Genomic DNA, 26,505 nt, shown 5'->3' with positions numbered 1-26,505 from the left:
TACAACGAATTACAAGAGGACCTATCAACAAGCCCCTCTAGCTGTTGTCATCGCATATGCAGTATTCGGAATTCGTCTGCAGCGAAGTCGTCATGTCAACGCAGAGACCCTCGCACTACCCGTGCTTAACGTCAGCCTCTGAAAAAAGAATGTGTGTATATTGCTCGTGATCGCGCATAAGCGGTTCCTGCTCCTAGCAATATTCTTGCACCAAACTTAGCTGCGAGCACCAACCCAAAAGCTCACGTCTGCCCCTGAAGGAAGCCGCAAATGATCTGTGTGTAATTACTGAACGTGCCATGGAATTTGCGTTGTGAACGTTAATCTTAGCGCCAGCCTGGTTCGTCCGTCTCGGCGCGTGTGCTGTAATTATTCATACAAGTGCTCTCTGAATATTTCGAAAGGCGTAAAAGCCGACACCACATTTTTTGGGGGAGCTACAGTCACTTGTGTACATAGTATATCATTCTGACAGACATGGGCGTCGTCTATTTTCTCGTCCTGTTTCTCGCGCTGTTAGTGTGCTGTTAATCTGTATCAAGAAGCTTAAGTCAATATTCTGCAGTACGTAGCGCAGCCGCGTAGCCCCACGGCTTACATTAAAATACGTTGTTAGGAGTACGTTTAATAACAAAATCGAATGTTAAAATTTTGTATTCATATTGGCAAGTGTAAAGTAAGAAGCTATCGTAACTATCCGCTAATAGCATACGTGTGCTTCTACCTGCTTGAGCACATTATCTAAGAGTGAGGCTGAAAACTCCAGATAACCAAAAACATATGCAACTGGAGCAGACATTATGGTTCCTTTCCTGGAAATGAAAGCCATCATTCCAGTCTGTTAAGCTAGTCATGTACTTAACCTATATTAGACTAATGTTAGAGCATGCTAACTGGAGCCATTTCAAACTAGATTATTTGACCAAAATAAGAAAGTGCTAGGAAAGCGTCAAGGTACAATCTAATCTTGTATTCCCGAACCGATAGCATTAGCAAAACTTTATGCCTCCCTGAATTGGCTGCCTTAACATAATGCTGAAAACAGGGAAAGCTGATTCCCTTTCTTGCTGTTGAAAAGCTTCTAGAATCTCAGTAACAGACTTTCTATGTTCTGAGGGAAAGTAAGGGGCACTGACAATATCTCTAAGCTTTTGTATGAGCTTTCACCTTGAACGAGAATGGAATAAAAATATTTACCTTTGCAAGCCTCAGAATCCGAACATTCTCAAAATTTTGAGGAGCCACATTAAATTTTTGAGATATAGACAATAAAAAGTGTGCCTAAGTACAAGTACACACTGAACACACTTGAGTGTTTGAGTGGCCAGCTGCGAATGCAGAAGCGTCCATAGCTGCTACCTCGAGGTAACTGCTAGGTTGCACGTGTGTTTCTCCTATAGCCCATGTACCTGGCAAGGGGAATGGTTATATGTAGTCCGATTGCAGCATTGGTCTGTGCTTTGTCTTTTTTTTTTTTTCAATAGGTGGTGGCTAGCTGATTCTGTCTTTTTATGTATTTATCATTTGTGTGCATATTATGTGCATGTGTTTGTATCATGTTCTGATTGTTATACGTGCAGTGATGCAAGCATCTTTTTTTTAATATATTGCACCACAGTCATTTATTCAACTTTGCGTTGAAATGTACAAAATGTGGCCACCTAGTAATGGCCAGGACAGCCAGCAGGATTGGCAAAAAATATGATGCAGATCCAATGCACTTGCTTGAATCGACATGAGGTGAAGCTTTCACTCAACGGTCAGTTAAACTCTAGAAAACTAACTGCAGTGTGTACAGTTGTCCTTATTTCACCCGATGCAACACGTACTCATATGCAATGTTTGCTTATTCACCATACAGGTCACATAGTGTAATGTATACATAGCACGGTGAACTCACTCAAACGTCGGCTTACTAGGACTTCGAACTAACCATGAGTCTGAGTTCGTGTGAGCCTGGCTGAATAGAATTTTGGTGAGTACCAGTAAGAGCAAGCTCGGTTGAGTAAACTTTTAGTGAATTTTGTCATGTGGTAGTCAGGGCAAGCTCATCTGAGTATAATTTTGATGAATATAAGTCAGAGCAAGCTCAGTTGAGTAGAATTATGGTGAATATGACTCGGTGCAAGCTTGCCTAAGTAGAATCTTTGTGAATATTAGTCAGATCAAGCTCGGCCGAGTATAATTTTGGTGAATATGAGTCAGAGCAAGCTCGGATAAGTAGAATTTTGGTGAATATGACTCTGAGCAAGCTTGACTGAGTAATGATGGGATATGGTTGTACGAAGTTATGCAGTAATACATTAAAGTGCAGACTCATTAGCAACATTGCCTCCATCTTAATGAGCAATACCTATGCCTCGTGATGAGTGCAGACTTTACGAGCTGTGGACATGCAAGAACCACCCACACTTGAAAAGATGCTATCATTCACAGAAAGGAATGCAACCGGCTGACTTCACTGCACTATTTTGATCTGATTTTGTTTAATGAGTTATCTACTGCTTATAAAAACAAGGTGTTTGGCTGCTTTTCGCATTATTGCATGTGTTAATTTAGGAAGTAGAGACAGAGAAGCCAGAAAAGGCAAGGATGTTTATGGCGAAGTAGTTTGTTTGAGTACAGCGATATGTTACAACCAGCATAAACAAAAGTAATTTGATGCACTGAAGTAAGCGAAATATGCAATTACCTTTCAATGGGTGAGGGTTAATACAGATGCAGTAAGGGTACAAAGTCTGCAACACACTGAAGGTTTATTGGTTTTTGTGCAGGAGAAAAATGATACATCAGAAAAATGGGAAAAAAACTTTAAATATTGCTTCGAAAACAAATTGACAATACTGTTTCATCCCAGTCAAAGCGTTAAATATGGCATTGTAGAACATTCATTACGATATATAGTTTGCACGTTCGCTTTGAGAGCTTGATAAGCAGTCGCATATCGCAGCAGAAATAACAGAATCTTGAATTGAGATAATTCATTGGATAAACTACGCACGAAAGCCCAAACCAACCGACTGCAACTAAATGGTCGCGCGTATAGCATGACCTATTGACCGTAGCATTTGTCCATAGTTGCATATTCTTTAAATTGTTCCGTCCATGAAAGCATACCGCGCAAAAACTGGCGTTTTCGTATATCGCGAGTTGTCTCTACAACCAGAAAATTGGGACGACATCCGAAGGCCATGCCTTCCCAGGAGGGACACCTTGTACTATTTACCAACTCGCAGTGCATGTGAATAACAGAAAAATCATGCAAAAGTACATACTATCAGCACCCGAAGCCAACCTAAAAAAAGCGTCGCGTGATTAGCAACGTAGGGTGTCAACAAACGCATATAAATCACACAACCGAATCTGACCGAGTTTTTATCTGCACTGTTCGCCTGTCGGTGCTGATGTTACGTACCGATTGTGCAATCCATGGCTCCACTCAATTAGTTGCACTGTTTGAGGCTTGTTGAGCCAATATTTATAGACAAAAAAGTATCTATAAACGTTGCATTGAGCGACCTCTCCCATTTTCCAAAACAGACCGCGAAATAGCTCTCGGCACATTTTCGACGGAAAATCACAGCGATTGCTGCGACGCTGCGACCAACCGGTTGGTTGATCATCAATTGATCATCGGCTGCGACCAACCGGTTCGTCGCAGCCGAAAATCGCAGAATCGGCCCTGCGACTGCAACTTTCGTCGCATGTGTCGGAAATCACACTTCCGGTGCGATGAAAATTGCACCATGTGAAACGACCTTAACGCAGCTGTTTCGGTGCCTCGCTCTTTACAGGGACAATGACAGGTGGCCGCGACCAAGGGTCTCTTACTGGAAACTGGTGAGTAATACGGAATGTTTAATATTTTTCCTGCGAGCTTTGTCGTTCATGTTATGGGTAGCGTTCGAAAACAGGTAAATGTGTGCATTTCTCGTCGATTGAGTTCGCCCTGTGGGTGATTAACTCTCTGAAACCGATAGCAAGTAGATCGTGTTGTTAGTATTAGATTTTTTTTTAATATTCAGGCGTAATGTCATGCAGCGGGTAGTTTGCAGGTGCTTTAAACATGCTCCAAACATGTTAATACAATGTCATTGACCTGTTGATCGAGTTGACGCGCAGTTATGCTTTCCTGCTTCGCACTTCATGCTGTGTTATCTGTTAAGTTTTCATGAATATTTTAATATTGTTTGAAAACACGAGCGGTTGTGATCAACCGTTCGATGCTTGTGTTTCCAAAAGAAAATTTGCAAGGATGATCTAATGTTGTATACATGGTTTCATGTCGCCTGGCCTGATCTTCGGACAAGTGTATACCCCATGTAAGACCATTTTTTCGTGGGCACCGCCATTGCGTAGACTGTGGCGCCATCTATGGGCAGTTGGCATGCTGGCTTGGGCGAACGCTCGTGTTGTATGCTGTGGTGTACGCTCAGCGGCAGTTTCTGATGGATTTATTCACTCTCCCATGGTGTATTTAGCATGCAACGGTGTCTTCTATGTGGACAACGGTCCTGTGAGGCCTAGCGAAGGAATTTAAGTCTGAAGTAATTAAGCGGCTGGAGTTTCTGCTGGCGTTAGAACGGACGGAGACACCCAGCGTGAGGTGTGCGCGTTTGAGAACTGTTCTGCCTCGAATATCAGTTAGGTATTTCTGAAAATTAGTTTCACATATGTTACCTTACTGCAGCATTCTCAGCACTGTAATTCTAAGCTCTGGTTTAGCTGCAACGAGTGGTTACAAAAGATTTGATGATCCTAACAACGTGGGTACAATGTGGATCCTGGCGAATAAGTTGTGCTGTTTACTTTGACAAGCGTTCAAGTTGTTATCTGTAGATGCATTGGGGGACTACCTTGTTTGTTGGGCAAGGTTTCCGCCCACAAATAAAATAGTTTGGTTAATAAGAACCACTTACCGTACAGTATGAATCACACTTTTCGAATGGTCGAACGACCAGCTGCAGACTGTGCGAGTGTCCGAGGCAGTACTAAATGCTGTTATAGATCTGTTTGTTCTATATAGCGCATGGTCCAAGTGGTCCAAGCATGCGGCACGACCATGCGAAGTCTTATTGCCGTCGTTATCCCGTGTTGTTTTATTTTGCCGCAAAAGGAGGATATATGAACTCTTTTTTTTTTTCAGTCTCGTAAGTTCAGTCATCTACGACGCATTCACCCATCTTACGGAAATTGTGTACTTACAAATAGCTGTTGGATTCTCTTTATGCGATCCCCTTTGTATATTAAGCCATACAGGGCAAAAAGGCAATGCCGATAGAAGCACGAAGCTGATGTGTATCATGTTGGTTTGCCAGCCGCAGTGCTCGCTGTGTTGAGCAAAGCCTTCGGCCTCTTGCACGAGGCTAACGTAGACATAGTGATTTGAAGTCTACTAGACTTAAAATGCGTGAGAACATTGCCGGTGGCTGGTGCAAATGTTTTACAACAACTCTTTGTCGAGTGAAAACCGATACATCCAACATAGTTCACAACACATACACACACCGCGGCTCATGATGCGCGTTGCATTTTTGCACATCCAAGATAAATTTCCAGATACTGTAGCTACTGCTGCACCTTAAGGCTACACAGTGGTTGTTCGACGACCTCGTAAGAACTGACATTTCTTAAATTGCACTCAGATCTAGCTAAAACACCTCCAAATCATTCCGCAGCGAGCGACCGGCAACACATTAAGCCGCGCCGGCTCGCACAAGCCACAGAGGAGGAAAAGCTCGTCGCACACCCTTTCCTCCTCGTCCAATGAAAAGGTGTATAGGAGTGATTTTTGTTTCATTAAGTGTGTGATGTTGCAAATTTATACGATGGTGTTGTCACGTTATCTCTCTGATGTGATGTCTGTTCACTTCAAGTTTAGAGCCTTAGTTTTGCATTGTTGTCTCAAATAGCGATTTACAGCTAGTTGGTGCATTGAACCATCGTCTCTTGCGAATTGCATGGTGTAACCTCTACCCATATTTTTTCAACAACTTCGTTCACGTTGACCGATCTTACGGCAACTGTTTATTAAGCTTCTTATTCCTGTACAGAACTCCTGATTTGGCGTACAAGATCAAAACGAAGTACAAGATTTTTCTTGTCTGCTTAGTTTACGGAATTTACCGGTAGCTCTTATTCATGCCTATATGGAACCGCGGGCTACAAGTTGCAGCCATTCCTGTCACTGCTTTTTGTCACTGCTAACCTTACCTAACCTAGCTTGTTATTTTCGCTGTTCCAAGTTTGTCACAGAAGGCTCTTCATTGTGAGAGCAAGCATACATTAAGGTACACCAATGTTACACACATTACTAATGAGTCTGCAGTGATGCATTGTATTTGTGTCCCAATTTTGCTATGCCACAGTGCAAGACATTGTCCTGCTGTTCCTGGGCACGGTCTTCGCAATCCTCGATGGTGCCGGCTGGGCACTGTTGACTATTGTGTTTGGTCATATGACGAATGCCATCATCCACCAGCAGCAGGCAGGCTTCTACGATGGTGACAGCACAAACTTCACCATGCTACCGCCTCCTCAGACCTTTGGGGAAGCAATACGGCGAAGTGGGGCGCAGTCCATGTTTGACCCTGTAACCATGCTGGAGTACAACATCACCATGAACAAGTTTGTACTCACCTACGTCATCATTGCCGCTGGGGTCTTCGTGTCTTCATTTATACATGTATGTCAATCATTCCTGCTTTTATAGCTTGAGTTAGTTTGCTTCTTGTTAATTATTTCTATCCATGATAATTCGGTTTCTCTCAAAGAGAACATTATTAATTAGCAATAAGTAAATGGAAAAGCTTAAAATAACTTGGTTAGCATGCACTTTTTAAGTTCTCTGTATTATATCCCTGATTGTCGGGTGCTGTTGTAACAAAGCTGTGCTTCTATTTGTGATGGTTTAATCATGCTGCTATTTTATTTTATCTTTGTGTTATTTCTTAGCTTTTAATTGTGATGATTAAGTCATGGTGCTATTTTATTACATGTTTGTTTTCTTGCGTGGCTTTTTTTCATATGCACAAAATGTGTAGACAAGCTTACAATGCCTCAAGTGTTTTCAGGGAAACGCATTTACGGGCTCTTAAAGTTAGAATTGACTCTCTTTCTGTCCTATTTATCTGGTTCTTTAACTTGAGGAGCACGGCAGCAACACCACAAACTATCCTCATCACACCACTATCGCTGTTTTGTGGAGCATGCTTTCATGCTATATATACAGCTTATTTCAGTTTCCTTTTTTCTTTACACGTTGCTTTCAATTAAGTACGTTAGCTGCTGGCTGTTGTTGCATTAAAGAAGTTTTCTAGCTGAGATTTCGATTTTACTTGCACCATTTGTTTGTGACACAGCATATATGTGCATTATCAACAGGTGTGGTGTTGGTCAAAAACGCCCATGTGCTTGCGTTGTAGTGCACATTAAAGAACCCCAGGTGGTCAAAATTATCCGGAGCCCTCTACTACGGCATGCCTCATAATCAGAACTGGTTTTGACACGTAAAACTCCAGAAAGAAGAAGGTGTTGGACTAGAGCCTGTGATTGTCAGCTGTACAGGCTGCAGCAAGAGCTGTTCTACTCAATCCTATGACAGGATGTAGCCTGGTTTGACAGGCACTGTGTCACTGAAGTTGCATCAAGAATGAATGAGTACGTGTTATGGCATTGAAATTACTCCAAACTTAATTGGGGCTTGTAAGCAAGAAGGTTCACTAAGTCAGGACTGAATAGGTGACATAACATGCCTGTAGTGCTTGCACAAAAAAGCGTGCCCGTGTAAAAAACATTTATGGAAAAAAAATTATTTGTCTCAAATGTTTGCTTGTTAGCAGCGCTTTACATTCACATACAGCACGGTTCACTTAGAATGGAAACATCTTATCATATTCCACTATCTATAGGCACCGGGCGGCCGTCGTAAGGCGCCAACGGCGTGCCGGCGATATGCTGGCGAACAGTGCCGCGAACGGCATCTGTCAAAGCACTGGCATGTGAAGCAGACGCCGGGACGAAGGCGCTCGGTGCTTTCAGTGATTTGGCACAGCGGGTTTTAAGGGCTGACGCACCGGAAAAGGCGTTTTCGTGTGTCTGCTTTTGAGAAAGGTCGTCACTTGTACGAGGCAGATCACATTCGTCGCATCGGGTAGTACATAGAGCAGAAAATGAGCGCAAATTGCGATGCAAATGCACCATGCGAACGGAGCTCACCGCGGCAAGCTAAGACGTGGAACTCCAGAAGTTAGTTATATTCCAAATGTTATTTTGCTTTGTGCTTTAACATTACCGCGTATTTAATCATGGAAATATGCGAATGACACAAAAATTATGGACAAAAAAAAGGAGACATACGTCTTCCTTATTCTGTTTCTTGAGCTGCTTCGCCAATCGCATATGTGTTAGTAAGTTCCCGCTCTCTGTCCGTTGTAGTTCTTTTATCTTTGTAATGCTTCCCCATTCTTAATTGGTTATAAACTAGCCCAATCATCAGCCACGGCCCATTTTAAATAGCTTAGCGCGTCGGGAGCCGTCGGTGGCGGTGAGTGTGAACACGCCACTGCGTTGGCGTTCGCCGTCGATGCACAGCACAGTCGTCTGCCGGACGCAACCAGAGTTGGGAATTGCTAGGAATGAAAATGTACATTAAAGGAAGACTGATACACTGATAAGATGGCAAAATGACTACAAATCCGAGTGTTCGCCTTCGGTGCCCAAGCTCCGGAGCCGTTACACTGCGGAGGCGAAGACAGGCAAGTGGGACATGAAGCTCTTGCGTATGAACGGCTCTTTTATTAACGTTAGAACAACTACATCATAGCATATCAGCGTCGGAAATGTATAGTGCCCAGCGATTGAAGCGCTGGCAGCGTGCGGCTGCCGCCGTTTCTTTCTTTCTTTTTTTTTTTTCGTGCCACAGCTGAGCGCCGTGGGACCAAATGCAGTCATAATGCGTTACGAAGGTTCTCGCTTTCACTCTACACCACAATGCATCAGTTTGGTGTCCCCAGCGCTTAAAGTCAGTGCAAAAAGCGCTGGCGACCATAAGATTCGAGTATCGCGTTTCAATTGCTGAGCACTGAAGGGGCTGTTGCCTATAGACCGCACATATACTGACTTTCCGCCTGAAAAACGCGATGCCGCGATGAACAACGGTTAAATTGAATGGCCTAACCAGCTTAAGTCATGTTTCAGTAACTGTTTGTGCACCCAAAAACTCGACATGGTTGATCAGACTTGGTTTCATGAAGGCGCCACCGCCTCTGCATGAAGGCGCCACCGGTCCAAATTCATCCCGTGCCCGGTGCCTATTAAAGGGACATGAAAGAGAAAATACAGATGAGCTGTATTAGTAAATTACGCTCTGTACAAAACCACTCTTACCATTAGAGGAGACATGGTAAAAAAGAGGCAAGAACAAGATGGGTGGTGATGAAGTTCCCACACCAGCATGTCGTGAGTTCATAGATTTCAACAGCGTCTGCGCAGTGCTCAGGCCTAGTTAATTTTTTATAGCTAGAGATTGACTACGTTGTATATTGAAGGGGCCGAAGACTAAGCTTAGCAAATTTCAAGAACCTTTACTGTGGCACAATGAGCCTAATATTAGGAAACTACTTCCAAGTTCACGATGTCGCACTGATCTACCACCTGGTGTTTCGGCACGAAAAACTGAACTTTGACCTTCATTTTCTTCTCTAGTAATCAACCTGTTGCTTTAAAATTAACGAAAGCAGACTTTTGAAAGAATATTTTAATCATTCTAAACTGGTTTAGTGTTTCTCTTCCATGCTGATGCATGGCATGAAGCCCTGCAAATTATTATTCTCTGCATGGGTTCCATGCCGTCAGCTACGGTTCACTGTGACTGCAGTTAATTTACCCATTTAACCTAGGATTCTAGACCTGCATAGTGTTCCTGATGAGAATATACCGTGTGCACGGATGCACTCGCAATGGTAACAATTGTTGTGTGGCACAAGTACATACCACAGGGTGTAAGATTTTTTTGTTATATTTGCATATAGCGCTCCAGTACAGTCAAACCTTGGTGTAACGAATGTGCATATAACAAAGTAAATTGAAAAATGTTTGGCCAATATCAAGGCGCAATGAATACATGCTGTGAGCACAATCATCATCACATATCATCACGTGTAAATCTTTCTCGTCTGTATACAGACCGTCATCGCCGCTTCTTGCATCTTCTTCAGGGTCAGAGCTCAAGCTTGGTGATAACAAAAGTGGTTCTTTATAATGCTTGTAACAAATATTAGATATATCGAAGGTATTTGTATGTTGGATGCAACTTTGTTGTAATGAGGTTTGACTGTAGGAATGTTTTTTTCCCTATTAACTGAATGCCATCTCCAAATGACAGAGTATGTATTTCCTCCCTACTTTTTCAGTGACATCCCCGCTGGGTCGTCTGCATAAGCAGGCGTTTGGTGGGTTGCGACACCACACACCCGAGCACATGGGGGTTGGACCCTCCCACGCGTAGACGTGCGTGGCTCAGCTGTGTTTGGGGACAGGGGGATCCATAAGGTTGAGCCAATGCCGGGTGTTTGGACCTTTAAGGCCCCCTGGCGGAGGCGAGACACCTGTTTGGCCTCTGCTTCACATAGACAGCACCCCCGGACTGACCCACCCGGGGGAAATCGGTGGTCGCCTTTTCCTTTCTCCCTCTCTGATCTTTCTCTGCTCTATTTTTCTGTCTTCACTGTCCTGTCACCTCTTCTCTTCTCTTACTTCCTCACTTTTCATAGGCGGCTTGGGTTAACCTTGTGTAAGTGCCCTCTTTTGGGTTTATATATAAGATTATAGCGGCAATGTATGGCTGGTGCCTGCAGCCGTTAAGTGCTGCAGCTTCCTCTTGTAAGACTCCGTGGTGGGTGGCTGCCATTGCTGCCGAAGTACAATAAACTGCTATCGGAGCACCCGCTTTTCCCCGGATTCTTGATCGTCTCCCTCAGAAGAGGGGACACACCGATGAGATTTTGAATTTTTTCACCCGACCTAAAGACATTTTCCCACGGTTTCAAGTAGTACGTATTGAAAGAACAGAAAAACTAGCGACAACCATATCCCCACTTGTAGTTGCGAAAAGCTTGACCAACACGCTAGGCCCTGTCTACAAAGTCACCAAAATGCCAAGGGGGACCTTTTGCTTGAGCTACGTGACAAGGAGCAATACAACAGACTCGGCAAGCTTGTTACTTTTGGTGATGTCCCAGTTACCGTTTCACCGCATTGGTCCGTGAACACAGTACGGGGGTAGTATCTGAAGCAGACCTCATCGACCTATCTGAAACCGAGTTGGAAGGATGGAAGGAGCAAGACGTCACGAATGTGCAGCGCATCGTTATGAGACAGGACAACAAAGAAATTCCCACGAAACACCTGATACTTACCTTTGAATTAAGCATTTTGCCACAAAGCATTGAACCAGGCTACACAAAGATAGCAGTAAGACCATACATCCCAAATCCTAGGCGATGCTACCAATGCTAAAGATTCAGCCATGGCCCGCAGAGCTGACGTGGTAGACTCACCTGTGCCAAGTGTGGAGTACGAGGTCATGCCTCAGACAATTGCGAGGCGGCACCTCACTGCATTAATTGCGATGGTGAGCATCCAGCGTACTCCCGGTCTTGTCCAAGCTGGGAAAAAGAAAAGGAAATTATAACACTGAAAGTCTGGGAAAACGTATCATTCAGGGAAGCACTCAAAAGGTGCTCACCATTCCCCACGACCACTTACGCTGATGCAGCACATCAAGGGGCAGCGTCGCAGCGGCTACTGCCACCTGCCCAGCCCACGCGCAGCGAGCTGTTGCTTGTGGCTCCTGCCCCTAAAGTGGAAGGAGCTAAGTCTACTCCACCCAACCAGCAAACAGGCCTGGTTACCCTAGGGTTGCCGGCACCACAACAGTCCTCGGTGGCAGCCTGCGCTACGCGTAGCGAACCTGCAGGCACACCAGCAGCTCCCACGGTGGGTGCAGTCAAGGCTGCCGCGCCCTCACTGGCCCCTGCTGGCGCTGGCAACAGCCGGCGCAGCTCAGGCCCAAAGGCAGCCCCATAGACCTCCGGGCTGGTGGACGTAAATGTCTCGTCCTTCGCGGCGAGACTTTCTCGCAAAACTTCTCGCTCGCAAAAGTGCGTGTCCGGCGCCTCACAAGAGGCAATGGACACTACACCCATCCCGACGGTGCACCAAGCGCCCAAGGAGTGGCGAGGCTCCCTCGACTGCTTCAGCAAGGACAAATCCCGCGTTACGGGGCCTGGAAAGGGCTCCGTAATCTAAAGCAATACTTTCTTTTTTGTACACACAGCACCAATTTACTTTCATTATTGATACACAAATCATACAATGGAACGTCAGAGGCCTTCTTAGGAACCTCGGTGATGTCCAAGAACTTCTTTACCAACACAATCCAAAAGTGCTGTGTGTACAGGAAACACACTTAAAATCGAAACATACAAACTTTCTCCGACAGTATGTTACGTTTCGTAAAGATCGCGATAATGCTCTCGCATCATCAGGTGGTGTTGCCATTGTAATCCACAAAAGCATAGCATGTCAACGTTTGCAGCTACAAACACCCCTTGAAGCAGTGGCAGTTCGACTTGTTCTTCTAAGCAAACTCATCACCATTTGCTCGCTTTACATACCCCCACATTACCACTTACACAAACATGAATTTCAGTCCTTTATAGACGAATTGCCTGAACCTTATCTTCTTGGCGATTTCAATGCGCACAGCAGTCTGTGGGGCGACTCTCGTATCGATGCACGAGGTCATTTTGTTGAACTATTTCTTTTCTCCTCTGGTGCGTGTCTTCTGATTAAGAACGAACCTACATTTTACTGTCTCACAATCAGAACCTTTTCTTCTATTGATCTTAGCATAGCTTCCCCGTCTATTATCTCCACTTAAATAGGAAGTTACCAAAAATTCTTACGGGAGCGATCACTTCCCAATACTACTGAGAACAACCAAAGAAAATGAGTCTTCACCACAAGCCCCTCGATAGAAGGTTGATACAGCCAATTGGGAGAAATTTCGAACTCTTACTAGTAGTATCTCTTGGGCTGACATGTCTTCGTTAAGAATTGATGCTGCTGTGGAGTTTTTTACTACCTTCATAATTGCTGCCGCTTCTAAATGCATATCCGAAATAAGTGGTGTGGCTTGCAAACACCGTGTCCGATGGTGGAACGACGAATGTAGGAACGCTCGTAGGAAACAGAACAAAGCGTGGGGGTTGCTATGCGATCCTCCTACTGCGGAGAATCTTATGAATTTTATGAAGATAAAGTCCCAAGGCAGGAGAACGCGCCGACAGGCCAGAAGAGAGAGTTGGCAGAAGTTTTTATCAGGTGTACACTCGTATACAGATGAGGCCAAAGTCTGGGACAGGTTTAACAAGGCGACAGGACGACAAAAATATTCACTCCCTCTGGTAAACACACAGGGCGACAACTGGGAAGACCAAGTGAACCACCTGGGTGCACATTTTGAACATGTGTTCAGTTCATCGCGCTATTATTCAACATTTACAAAATACAAAGCAGCAATAGAAAAACAAAAACAAGACCGAAAGAGCACCGGGAATGAGCCATATAACTTACCTTTCTCTGTAGCAGAGCTGCATGCATCACTCGCCTGTTGCAACCAATCTGCCCCAGGCTCTGACTGCATACTACATGAAATGTTGAAGAACCTGCCCTCTGAAACGAAGAAAACCCTTGTCTGTCTGTATAACTCTATATGGACATCCGGCGAGATCCCCTCTGCCTGGAAAGAGGCCATAGTGATCCAGGGTGTCTACCAACCGGGAAAACCGGGAATTCTCAGGGATTTTGAATATTCTGGAAAAACTCAGGGAAAACTCAGGGAATTTGTGCCACTATCAGGGAAAATTTGCTGTAATTGTATTCAAAGGGAACGAAAGTTGCAGTAATGCTCGCTCGCGAGTAACCGAGATACGCACTTTATACGGCTCATAAAAAAGCGCGCCCTCTCCACAGCACAGCCACCGCCGGCCTCCCGTGTGCTGTCTTAAGACCGTGCCAGCTAAGCGGCGAAAAGAGAGCACACTTCCCGACGCGCTTCGTGCGGTTCGGCTCGCATGTGAGCTCTGCAACGGCCGCCGCCCCTACCCCCCCCCCCCTTGCTTTTTTTTGTTTCTCAGACTGTAGAGAGCTCAAGCAAGGCGGTAGATAACGTTGCGGGTTAGACTAGGGGACGTATTCTGAGACGATCGCTTTCGGCGGTAGTATCGCTGTGAGGCGCGCTAATTGGCTGGTTGAACACAATCGGATGAGTTGATTCGCTGGTTGAGCGCTACGTCACGCGATGGCAATAGTACCGTCGCAGAATACGTGCCTAGTTGCGGGGCTTTCGCTTTCCACTACGCGCCCAAAATGAACTCTTCCTGCGCAATGCCTCGATGGAAGCGTCCATTTCTAAAAGTTCAGGAGGCGCACGCGAGCAGCGCAGTAGAGGTGGAATATTCGCGCGCTGCCGCGGTTTGCCGACGCTGGCGAGGTTCAAAGTAACAAATTGTGTCGGGTGTTTAGTGACGCCGTGCTGAGCCGACTTCATTTTAATCACTGCACTGGCGCCGCAGGGAAGCTTTGTTTGTTGCGGCAAGTATGGCGGCGTTCAAGTGCACTTTCGTCCAAGACTGGACGAATCCGAAACATTGCGAGTTTGCAGCCTGGGTTCGGCCCGTTGAATGTAACGCGAATGCAGCGTACTGTACGCTATGCAGAAAGCAGTTTTCGCTCAGCAACATGGGAAGAAGAGCGGTGACAAGTCACGCTGAAAGTAAGAAGCACCGACTTGCTGCGAGCGGAGCCAAGACACCCTCTGTAGCTTCATTCTTGACGCCGCCGGCCGCCGTTGTGATCAAAGCCGGGCCAGTGGCGTCAGGTTCTGCGCTGCCTTCATCTTCTTCAACTACAGCTACGGACTCCCAACCTGAGCGTGCAACAAAGGACATTTTTCAGCGTGACACGGAGGTCATAAAGGCTGAGGTGATGTGGTGTCTTAATGCTGTGATGACGCACACATCGCTCCGTGCTGCCGCGGCATCGGCTTCTCTGTTCCCGTTGATGTTCCCATCATCTGCTACAGCCAAGAAAATGCAGCTTGGAAAAGACAAGGTGGGATACACTATTGTCCATGGCCTCGCACCTTTCTTTAGAGAGAGCCTCGTGTCGGAAGTAAGCCAAGCCTCCCACCTCGTCGTCGCGTTTGACGAATCGTTAAACAACGTTGCACAAAAAGAGCAAATGGACGTGTTGGTTCGTTTTTGGTCGGATGCAGAGGAGAGCGTGAAAACACGCTACCTGACGTCATGCTTTCTTGGGCACACACGAGCTGAAGAATTGGTGTCCGCATTTAAAAGTGCCACAGATGGACTCTCACGATCGAAAATTCTTCAGATATCAATGGACGGGCCAAACGTAAACATGAAATTTCTCCGTGAGATCAAGCAAGAACTGTGTGAATCCAGTGACGGCCGCCAAATTCTCGACGTTGGAAGCTGTGGCCTTCATGTAGTGAACGGCGCGTTCAAAACCGGACACGCCGCAACAGGGTGGCAACTCGTTGAATTTCTCCGGGCTATCTACAATTTATTTAAATGTGTACCTGCCCGACGTGCTGAATACGCACGTATCACCGGTAGTAACGTTTACCCCTTGAAGTTTTGCGCCGTGCGGTGGCTTGAAAATGTTAGTGTAATTTCGAGGGCTCTTGAGGTCCTGCCGTATCTGAAGGTATACATCGAGTCGTGTCGAAACGAGAACAAGCGACCGACCAGCGCCAGTTACGGCGTGGTCGAAACAGCCATCCGCGATCCTCTGCTGTCTGCAAAGCTAACCTTTATGCTTCGTATCGCGGAAGAACTGCAGCCGTTCCTGGCTCAGTTCCAGACCGATTTGCCTATGCTTCCATTTCTTGGTACAGCATTGGAAAATCTTCTGCGATCATTAATGAGTACAATTGTAAAGAAAGAAGTAATGATGGCTGCGGATAGTCCGTTGAAGTTGATAAACGTCGACATGGACCAGCCTGCGAACGTTGTTGCGACACCCAAGATTGACCTTGGCTTTGCTACGAAGAATGCACTCCGGAAGGCCCTGAAACTTTCAGATTTGGCTATCCTTGAGTTCAAAAGGGACTGCGCCGCTTTTGTGAAGAACTGCGCCAAGAAGATCGTGGAAAGGTCGCCGTTGAAGTTCAAGCTGACGAGGGGATCGTCATCTCTGGATCCCGCGTGCGCGCTGATTCCCGAGCTTGGGGAAAGGCGTTTAACTGATGCACTCGAAGTTTTAACGGAGCACCAGTGGATGACCGGAGCAGAAGCTGATCGAGCTATGCGGTCCTACAAGCTTGTGTGCTCCTTAGCCTCGACGCAAGCAGCGTTGAAAAATTTTGACAGGAGCACGGATCGGCTGGATGCCCTTTGGGCAGGCATCTGTGGTTCAAACAAGGAACTACTCGCTTTTGCCAAGATTATTCTCACTCTTTCGCACGGAAATGCGTCTGTCGAGAGAGGATTTTCTATTAACAAGAGCTGTCTTGTAGAAAACCAAAAAGAACTATCTCTGGTCGCCCAACGAATCATATTTGACGCTGTGTCGTCTGCTGGAGGAGTTGCCAGTGTACAGTTAACCAAGAGGATGTTTCAGATGGTCCGTGGGGCGAACGCACGGTGGAAGGAGGAGCTTGAGAAGACCAGAAAAGAAAGGGCCGACGAAATGAGGAATGAACGTGAAAGGAAGCGTGTGGCCGCTTCTTTGAAGGAGCTTGAGCTTAAAAAAAAAAGTGTTGGCTGACGCTGAGATGCAGGTGTCGCTCATACAAACCAAGATAAACTCTTTAAAGCAGTGAAACTACCATTTCTCTCGAAGTTATTTTATCTGCTGTATATTTTACTAACCCCTCCTTTCCGTGTTCTTTTTGAATGAAATAAACATTACCTCTTACTGTTCAAACTTGATTAAGTCGTTTTAGAATGCAGCTCTTGGGCGCCCGTTCTTGAGTTAAACGTCGGCGTAAACGCGCGCGAGTTGTCTTCTACCACAGCGGGCTCGTAGGCGCCCGTTTCTGGGTTTAGTGTCGGCGTCACCGCGCGAACGCGAGCATGCCACTGTTCGCGCGTTCGTCGTCTTTTACCACAGCTGCCTTGTCACCGACCCTCAGCGTAACCGCGCGATCGCGCGAGCAGTTAGTTGCACGAGCGCGTTCGCGCAGTAGCGGTAGCAGCTGTAACTAATATCTGCACAGCTGCCTACGGAGCAGTAGGGCAGCTGGCTCCGATGCCGCTCATTATGCCAGCGTTCCCATACTACCCCTCCCTCTGCGAAGGCGCTGACGGCGGCGATTTCACTCTAAAATTCTTCGCCTCAATATATCGCGAAATGAAAAGATCTGCCGTCGCCTTTAGGTTCCGTATGACGTCAAACGGCGATGAAATCCTCGCTGTATCCTTTATATGCGAGTGAAAGCGCGCAGAGGACGCGCGCTATCACGGGGAGCGAACGCACGGCGGAGAGCAAACGCGCGTACTGCGCCGTGCTCCCTGAAGGGCTGTAGAATTAAGCGTCTTTTTCTTCCTTTATAATGAGCATATATATAGAGCAAACGCGACTTCTTCCGTCGCGCGAAAGGCCGTGGGGGGACGGGAGAGGGAGGGGAGGCGACGTTTAGCTGCACCACCAAATGTGTATTTATATAAAAATGTTGTGAGGCGAGAAGGTAGTAAAGACTTTGGACGCTGCTCGATGAGTGTCCCGTTCAGCATCAGGCCGTCAGCCTGTCTTGATATAAAAGAAAGTTCCGTTTCACTCAGGGAATTTAGTAACATCACTCAGGGAAAACCTGGAAAACTCAGGGAATCTGAAAATGTCAACTTGGTAGACACCCTGTGATCCCTATCCTGAAGCAGGGCAAGGATCCATTGTCTGTATCGAGTTATAGGCCCATAGCACTAATAAGCTGTCTCTGCAAAGTCTTGAAAAAAATGATAAACTGTCGCCTACTACATTTGCTAGAATCGAACAAACTGCTTGACCCATACCAGTGCAGTTTTCGCGAGGGTCGATCCACCACTGACCATTTGATACGTATTGAGGCGCAGATATGCGAAGCTTTTGTTCACAAACAGTTCTTTCTGTCTGTATTCTTAGGCATGGAAAAGGTCTATGACACCACATGGCGGTTTGAAATACTGAGATACCTCTACGAATTTGGTATACGTGGTAATATGTTAAATGTGATTGAAAGTTATCTGCTGAATCGCACATTCCGTGTTCGAGTTGGCAATGTTTTATCACCACCTTTTATGCAGGAAACTGGTGTACCCTAGGAAGGCGTGCTCAGTTGCACACTCTTTATCATTAAAATGAACATGCTTCATGCTTCGTTACCACCAGCTATTTTTTATTCCATCTGCGTGGACGATATACAAATAAGCTTCAAGTCCTGTAACCTCGTACAGGTACAGCAGGGGTTGAACAAAGTGTCTAAGTGGGCAGACGAAAACGGGTTCAAATAAACCCCCACAAAAGTTCTTGTGTTCTTTTCACCAGGAAGAAAAGTCTCGTTGTAGATCCCACTGTCGAAATGTATGGACAAGAAATACCTATGAACAAAGAACACAAGTTTTTAGGCATCATACTTGACTCTAAGCTTACTTTCATCCACCACATAAAACATCTCAAGGCGAAATGCCTAAAAACAATGAACTTACTGAAAATTTTATCTCACACATCCTGGGGCAGCGACAGGAAGTGTTTAATGAATCTTCACAAGAGCCTCATTCGGTCCCGACTGGACTATGGTGCCGTAGTATATCACTCGGCCGCCCAGAGCGCGCTAAAAATGCTAGATCCTGTCCACCATCTAGGTATCCACCTGGCCACTGCAAAAAAAACAAAAAATTTTAGTTTTTTTTGCAGTAGCAATGATATGGACACTCCAGGCGAATGCTCCGAATAAAGTTCAAGCACGATAAGAATTAGCGGCTCACGTGGCGTATGATGCGGGTGTGAGGAAAAGCATGCGAGGGTGAGCCGAGAAGGATGGTGACTTGATGTAAGCCCACTGTTGGAGGTCACATGATCAAGTGCACACTAGGGTAGCAGAGCATGTCTCCTCCTCTAGCCCGGCTGCAGCTGCACATGGCTATCTGTGTGGTTGAGCGCATATGTAGCCCACGTGCCCTATCTTGGAGGTAATATGCAGTGACTACTAAGGCTTAGTGCTAGCCAAGATGGCTGGTAACTTCATGTGCATGTCTAGTGTTTGAGGTTGCATAATCTAAGTTTAGGATGCACGGTGCAGCAACTGGCAGCACGAAGCATTCGCTCTTCTCTGCCTGCGCTTTACATCATGCCAGCTTTGTGACAGCAAATGCTCATGGTCATCTAGTGTGATCTGTTCATGCTTGTCTGTGCATGCAACACCATGCTTGTATATTTTATTAGTGAGCACATGTTCACTGCAATTTATACAGCCAATATAACTAAGAACCTTATTTTGTGTAATTGTCCAGTACTTTGCTATCGCTATGAGTGCTTGGCCTTTTGGGCAAAACTACGATTTTCGTTTGGTTGAATAACTAATGAAGGAGCTAGCAGTCACTGTAAGCATGACAGGCCTAGGAAGAATTATGTTCTACTCTAAAGGGGAAGCCTAAAGCAACATAACTTTTTATATTTATGATAAGGAAAATTATAGAAAAGAGTAAAGCAATTGATTGATGCAAATTTTGTGTACTAATGGGAAAGGCCCCATTGCTTCTTTATTGTTTTAATAGAAGGAACATTGTGGAAATTCACATTAACTATTGTATATTGACCTGTTTGAATGCAAGAAATAAATTAATTACAGTTTTACCTTGATTTTCTTTTGATGATTTCATCCTACCCAGCAGCCTGCTTGAAATAACATTTTGTAATTGTATACGTAGAGTTACATAAGATTTAAAAGATTAATTAACACAAAATGAAGACAAAGACAGGCAAACAAGTGTTTATCTTGTCGTATGTGTATCTAACTCGATCTTCATTTTGCACTCATAAATTTTTAATTTTTTTATGGATATGAACTAAACCCAGCAAGGAGCAATCTAAGGTGACATAAGTGCATTACTTTATTTTCCCTTTGTCTATGTAAATACTGTTTCAAGGCAAAAGAGTTTTCAGCTACACAGCTTGACATGCATAGATTGCACAGACTGCAAATATGCTGCATATGCGACTTAACATTTATGTACCGTATTGTTCAAATTTAGATGGTGTCCCAATCAGCTGGCAAGGAGCAAGAAAAGTATGCACAATGGGGGGCAGTGGCCCTGGACGTTCTAAGCAAGATACGAACTGTGGCTGCCTTCTGTTCTCAATATGTCGAGCTGCAGCGGTCAGTTTTATGTAGTCTGCTGCTTGCTGTTCTCTGCATTGTTTTTTTTTGTAGCAACACCACTTCTATACACTTTTTTTTCTCGGAACAGTCTTCGTTGCGTCGATGAACTCAATGCTGCTATTGCCAGCTGTATGGACTTTGAAGAAAACTTGGTCACTGTGTGAAACATTCTCTGTAATGTTGGCAGTAGTGAGAAAGCATGGCATTGCAGACACTGGCCACTTTTATAGGAGACGTAAGACATTCATTGGGGAATATGACATGCTATCTGTTGTTAAAAGTTCCAAGGCAAAAGGTGCTTGCGTCTTGACTGGACATAAAGCAGCATGTGACAGCCCTTTACTTGCTTTACTTTACTTGTGAGTCTAATAACTCCTAATGAGCACCAGTTTTAATTTGATGAATTATACATAATGTGGCAGAGTGAGGTCTCTCAAACAAAACCACTTTCATTCAGATTGACAAACTGCCGCGCTAAGCCTCTGTGAACACCACGTGCGAGGTTTACTTTAGCTTTGATTGCATCATGCATGGCACCACAGCGATGGCATCTGCGCTCGCGACTCATATGTGATCGAGTAATGGCTTCTTTACTATACAGTACGATACCAAAGTAAGGCATGAAGGTTGGATGGTTGCAAAGAGACAAGCAATATTAGCATCACATGTTTTCCTTACATGCAGTTTTAGCGAGCAACCCCTATACTTACTGAAATGAGAGATGTCTCATGTCAAAATTTCTTTGCGCAGTTCTTAGCAGCGTCACAGTAGCTCAGTATTAAAAAAGTTGTCGCAGTTTCACCTGAAAGGCGAAGCATCAATTGCGATAGCAAATTTGTAGAGAGCTATACGGAGTAATGATGGTAGCTTTATCAGCTGTATAAAATTGGACATGCAGCAGCACTGGCAACACGCAGAACTGTTGTCGACGCCGTCGGCGTTTTGCCCGCGTTCGCACAAAATGCGTGCGGCGTTGGTGACTGTTGCCAGAGCCTCTGATATAAATAGGCACTTGGTGCCGCAGCTAAACGTCGCCTCCTTTCCTTCCCCCTCCCCCCCACGGCCTTTCGCGAGTTGGAAGAAGGCGCGTTTGCTCTACATATATGGTGATTGTAAAGGAGGAAAGAGACGCCTACTTCTGCAGCCCGGGAGCACGACGCAGAACGCGCGTTTGTTCTCCGCCGTGGGTTCACTCCCCATGAAAGCACGCGTCCCTCGCGCCCTTTCACTCGCACATACAGCTTTCGGCGGCGCGCGGCGACGATTTCATCTCCATTGACGTCATACGGAACCTCACGGCGACGGCGATGCCGAAGGCAGAAATCTGCTTTGGAGTGTCCATATAATTGCTATCGCTATAAAATTCGTAATCAAGGATTGTCGACAGATGCTTTCACTGCAGCTTTATGCAACCATCATCCTTTAGTTGGAATTGGTTACAGAACAGAGCATCTATTATTGTTATACTTTTTTTAGCAGTACATTTGGACCTCTTTATATATCAATCATGGATATAACAAAGTAAATATAAACACACATCTCTCTACATATCGCAGTTGCGCGTAGCTGCGTCTGCTGCACGTGGCCTCAGATTGCCCTAGCGTGCTGTCTATTGTAGATGCCACGGAATGTCATGACGAGCCCTCTGCAGCGTCGATTGGTCTCTGTGGGTGACTTAGCTCCAGGGGCGTAGCGATGCGAGGCAGCCCGAGCGCTCATTTTGCGTCGATAGAGTGACGCATATGCCTGAACTGAAAGTAGCATCGGAAAAGGAAGAGCAAATGAACGTGCCCAATGTTTTGGTGGGACCTTGCCCCCTTGCCATCCCCCCTGTGTAGCTTCTGGCGTACTAGTGGCGATAAAAGGAGAGAGAAAGCTGCACATCGGTGAAATAACTACCTCTAACTCCACCTATACCTGAAGGATACAAAACATTTTTTTGCCAGATTTGTGAGCGACGTCTCTTAATACTTGCTGTTAGGCCATTCTACAATTTAGTTAGAAAAGTGTTTCAGGGTCCCTTTAAAAAACCCTGGGTGATCAAAATTGCACCAAAGCTCTCCACTTGTTCGAAAATTTAGGCTAAACCCAATCAATTGATAATCGATCTTTTCTTGAACTGGTTTTGAAAACTATGATTTACTTGTTATTAAAGGAGCCCTTATTTTCTTTAAGAGCACAGAAATTTCAGAGATCAAGTTTCACCCAGAGTAGGAAAAAATTTTGTTCAGGTAGGCTGGTTGTCATAATGCACACTATCTGCATACTGATAAAACTATAATTTAAAGTATTTATGGCTGTGCACTTTCCCCTAACCCCCTCCAATGTGATGATGATTTTATTGCTATGACCACAAATTCAAATAGTAGAGATCTCTATTTGTACTCTTAGCACGCATGTGATGGGGTGTGCATTGCAATCGAACATTTATTTAGCATTGTGTTTCATGTGAAGGCTTTCATTGACTCTGCTGTGTTTCCTCAGGTACATGACTGCTCTAGAAGTGGGTGCAAGTATATAGCTGCTGCAAGGCGCAAGTATATAGCCATGGCATTATATTCGGCCTGACATTTGTGGTCCTCTACGGTGCCTATTCGCTTGCTTTTTGGTAAGTCTCAAAGAAAAATACAGGGAAGTTGTTTAACGGATAATCAGATGTCATGATGCACACTGGCAGTAGCTATGTAGCTTCTTCTAAACCCTCAAGTTCAGCTCCTTGCGGTCATGCGTCAGGCCCCTGCCAATGTGCAAAGCTATCAGTCCAAGTTAGATGTTGGAAACTGCCTGACGTGTGTGTGCTTCCAAGTGCATTTTTTTCTTCATTATGCTTCTTGCAGCACCATTAAAAAATTTGTTGGACTGTTGATAATAGCACTTTGCAGTGTCTCGGTATGAGGGCAGCACAATCTTATTAGCAGTCTTGAAGGAATTCGTACATTCTTTTTGTAGCATGAAGCACCAAAGGAATGGCAACATTTGTCTTTTTTAGTGTGCGTTTTACGGATACATCTTGCTAGCATTTTAGTGAGCTTGAAGATAATTCTAGTGCCAAGGAGCAGTATATTCTGCCTTCAGACGGCCAGCAGACATCCTCGGATGAGAGCACTGACAAAGAAAGCAGCGATGAAGATCTTAGCGAAAATGGTTCCTGTGGTGATCACCCATTGAGTGAGTACCACCAAAGGTGTTACACTAGACAAGAGCCTCAGGATTTAAAAAAAATGATTTGAAGTGATAGTTTGTTCACACGAAAACTCTTTTTGAGCGGCCTCCAGGTAGTTCCTTACTGGGATGACTTCAAAGTGGCTAAATGCTCATGACTGCAAAGGGTTAAGTGTAATATTGAGGTAGGTGTTGATTAGAAGACTTCACACTGGTTGTAACCTGAAAAATGAACCACAGAACAAGGAACATTAGCATATCTAACAATTGGGCAATTGTGTGCAGCGCCTTCACCAATCATATCAAGTTAAGTGGCTTTATTAATTGTCACGCTCATCCATACCGAAAGACTCTTTCGCCATCTAGCACTCTGCCCCCCGAGTAACAACTAGTGAGTCGAATTGCCCTCGCTCTTGATTCTGCTGACCTGGTGACATTAGACTGAAGCAATGCAATTTTCAAAAGGAGGTGTCAATCAACTTGCCCTCTTCACAATTTCCTTTTTTTTCCCTTTTTTTTATGTTGGTTTGGTAAGGGTTACCTGTGACTAAAATGGCATTTGCAAAGAACTCCAGCAAACAAAAGGTTGGAAGTTATCAAGGACAGCTAGCAAAAGAGGTTCAAAATATTGTTGCTGTAGAAAAAAAATAATGTGCTGGACCAGAAAACAACTGCTTATATTTTCTAGGTAAACAACGTTCTGCCTGTTAGCTATGTGTTCAGCATGGAAAGTAAATAAACTTAGCTTTTTTTTCTTAAAAACCAGCCAAGTTACTGTTCCAAGTATTACATCAAATGATCCGGACCATAAAATGGGATCTTTCTGCAATGTCTCAGAACAGAACAGTGGTAACCACAAAATCATCTTTCTATGACTTTAGGATAAAAACGCATGGCACTGTACCGTTGCAACAGCAGGCGAAAGGGATTGAATGATGAAATCATACAAAATCTGCATTTCTTTGTGGCCTATGCACGCACCAAATTAATGGGATCTGTGCTTCAGGCTCACATGTGCGTCCATCTCATTGCACCTATCATTTACTGTTTCTGTAGCTAACTCAAAACTTGACAGTGCTGGAAAAAAAAAGAAACCTGTAAAAGCATGAGAAATGGACATGTGTGAGTGCTCTTATGTGTCCATTTCTTGTGCTTACATTGTCCTCATTTCCACACTGTTAAATCTTGCCTTACGTCATACCAACTTGACCAAACCCATACCCAGTTCATATCTTTTATAGCATTGTGGCAGTTCATAGCACTTAGACAGTATGAAAAGACAGATTCCTCTGCCTAAGTATGCTGTGAATTCAAATCAACTCACCCACCTCTCTGTACTTTTGCTACACCCTGTTGTTCTGCGGAGAGTTCATAAAGAGATCTCTTTTTGTTTTATTGCGATAGCAATTATATGGACACTCCAAAGCGGATTTCTTCCGTTGCCGTGAGGTTCCGTACGACGTCAACGGCAATGAAATGTGCGAGCGAAAGGGGGCGAGGGACGCGCGCTTTCGCGGAGAGCAAATGCACGTCAGAGAGCAAACACGCATTCTGCACCGTACTCCCGGAAGGGCTGCGTCTCTTTCCTCCTTAACAATCACCATATATATAGAGCAAACACTACTTCTTCCATCGCGCGAAAGGCCGGAGGGAGGGAAGAAGGGGAGGCGACGTTTAGCTGTGGCACCAAATGCATATTTATATAAAAACGTGAGGCGAGAAGGTGGTAAAGACTTCCGATGCTGCTCGACGAGTTTCACGTTCTGATCTTGTCGAAAACCTCCAAACCGCCCCCAGAGGCCCTGGCCAGTTACCAACGCCGCATGCGTTCGGTGCGAATGCGGGGAAAACGTCAACGGCATCAACAACAGTTCTGCGTGTTGCTGGTGCTGCGTCATGTCCAAGTTTATACAGCTGATAAAACTACTATCTTTACTCTGTATAGCTCTCTACTAATTTGCTATCGCAATTGATGCTTTGCTTTCGGGTGAAACTGCGACAATTTATTTGATTTGGTGGAGTAATTCTGTCAAGATGTACAGCTGCCATCACACTTAACCTGAACACACTTCTGGAAGTCTTGTTTTACAGATGCAGTGTACAAGAAGTAAACTCCGGCAGTTTTGCAAAGACAGATCAAGTCAACCTTTGCACAGCACTGTCACACGAAAACTCTAGTAGCACTGTTTAAGGAAAAAACAAACTCTTGAGACCTGCTCGGGTACTGGAGTCTGATGGTGGCTACACTTCTAATGTGTGCTTGCTTTCTAAATTGCATTCACTGGTATAGGATGAATTACGTTCTGTTGCTATTATTGTGCTTCCAGGTACAGCTCGGTTTTAGTAGCAGCATCCAGGCTGTATCCCGGCAGGGCATTCATTGTGAATGTTTGCCTTTACTTTTGTGCATTTTGTATCTATTTGGAAACTGGGTTTGGGGATTCTGGCCAACCAAAAATAAGAACAGAAGCATGCCGTGCTCTACAAATCACTTATTGTTTCTTGCAGGTATTCTTTGCAGTCATGGTGGGCTCCTTTTCACTGGGAAATGCTCTGCCGCAGCTCAACAGCATCGCTGTGGCACAAATGGCGGCTGGCTGTGTCTTTGAAGTCATTGACGGAGTAGGTTATTAAGCTTCCTTAAAAACGTTTTTCTGCAGTAAACAGTACAATTTTGGGCAGCAAGAAAATTATGCTACATGTTATTGCAGTGTTAAGAGAAAATGTTAAACGAGAAGTGAACAGCTTTGTCAGTAGGAAATTAAATCTTCCGAATCCATTAACAGTTGATACTGGCTGGTTGTTATTCCATTGGTTTTTGGCAGCTTCAGTTTCTTTTCGTCTTTTTTTTACGTGTTTGTATTATTGATGTCTTGGTACTGACCTATTTGTGTTGC

At 44.9% G+C, this 26,505-nt stretch overlaps 1 protein-coding gene and 1 long non-coding RNA gene across 2 annotated transcripts; both read left to right on the top strand.

The window, feature by feature from the left end:
• Window positions 1-14,320: 14,320 nt before the first annotated feature.
• LOC125943340 (uncharacterized) lies at window positions 14,321-16,857 on the top strand. Its single transcript, XM_049662553.1, has one exon. The coding sequence runs from the start codon at window positions 14,665-14,667 to the stop codon at window positions 16,855-16,857; it is 2,193 nt and encodes a 730-aa protein (XP_049518510.1). The 5' UTR covers window positions 14,321-14,664.
• Window positions 16,858-23,003: 6,146 nt separating this feature from the next.
• Window positions 23,004-26,230, top strand: LOC125939706 (uncharacterized). The gene is made up of 3 exons (XR_007465023.1): window positions 23,004-23,054; window positions 25,936-25,990; window positions 26,117-26,230. It is a non-coding gene; the product is annotated as an uncharacterized LOC125939706 (long non-coding RNA).
• The last annotated feature ends 275 nt before the right edge of the window (window positions 26,231-26,505 follow it).

The sequence above is a fragment of the Dermacentor silvarum genome, chromosome 1 (assembly GCF_013339745.2).
Source record: "Dermacentor silvarum isolate Dsil-2018 chromosome 1, BIME_Dsil_1.4, whole genome shotgun sequence".
Lineage (NCBI taxonomy): Eukaryota > Metazoa > Arthropoda > Arachnida > Ixodida > Ixodidae > Dermacentor > Dermacentor silvarum.
The sequence above is the reverse complement of the archived record's forward strand: the minus strand, read 5'-3'. Positions and strand labels throughout refer to the sequence as shown.

What these genes read in the sequence shown, in the direction of transcription:
- LOC125943340 (XM_049662553.1), top strand. Translation starts at nt 14,665, where the DNA reads ATGGCGGCGTTCAAGTGCACTTTCGTCCAAGACTGGACGAATCCGAAA.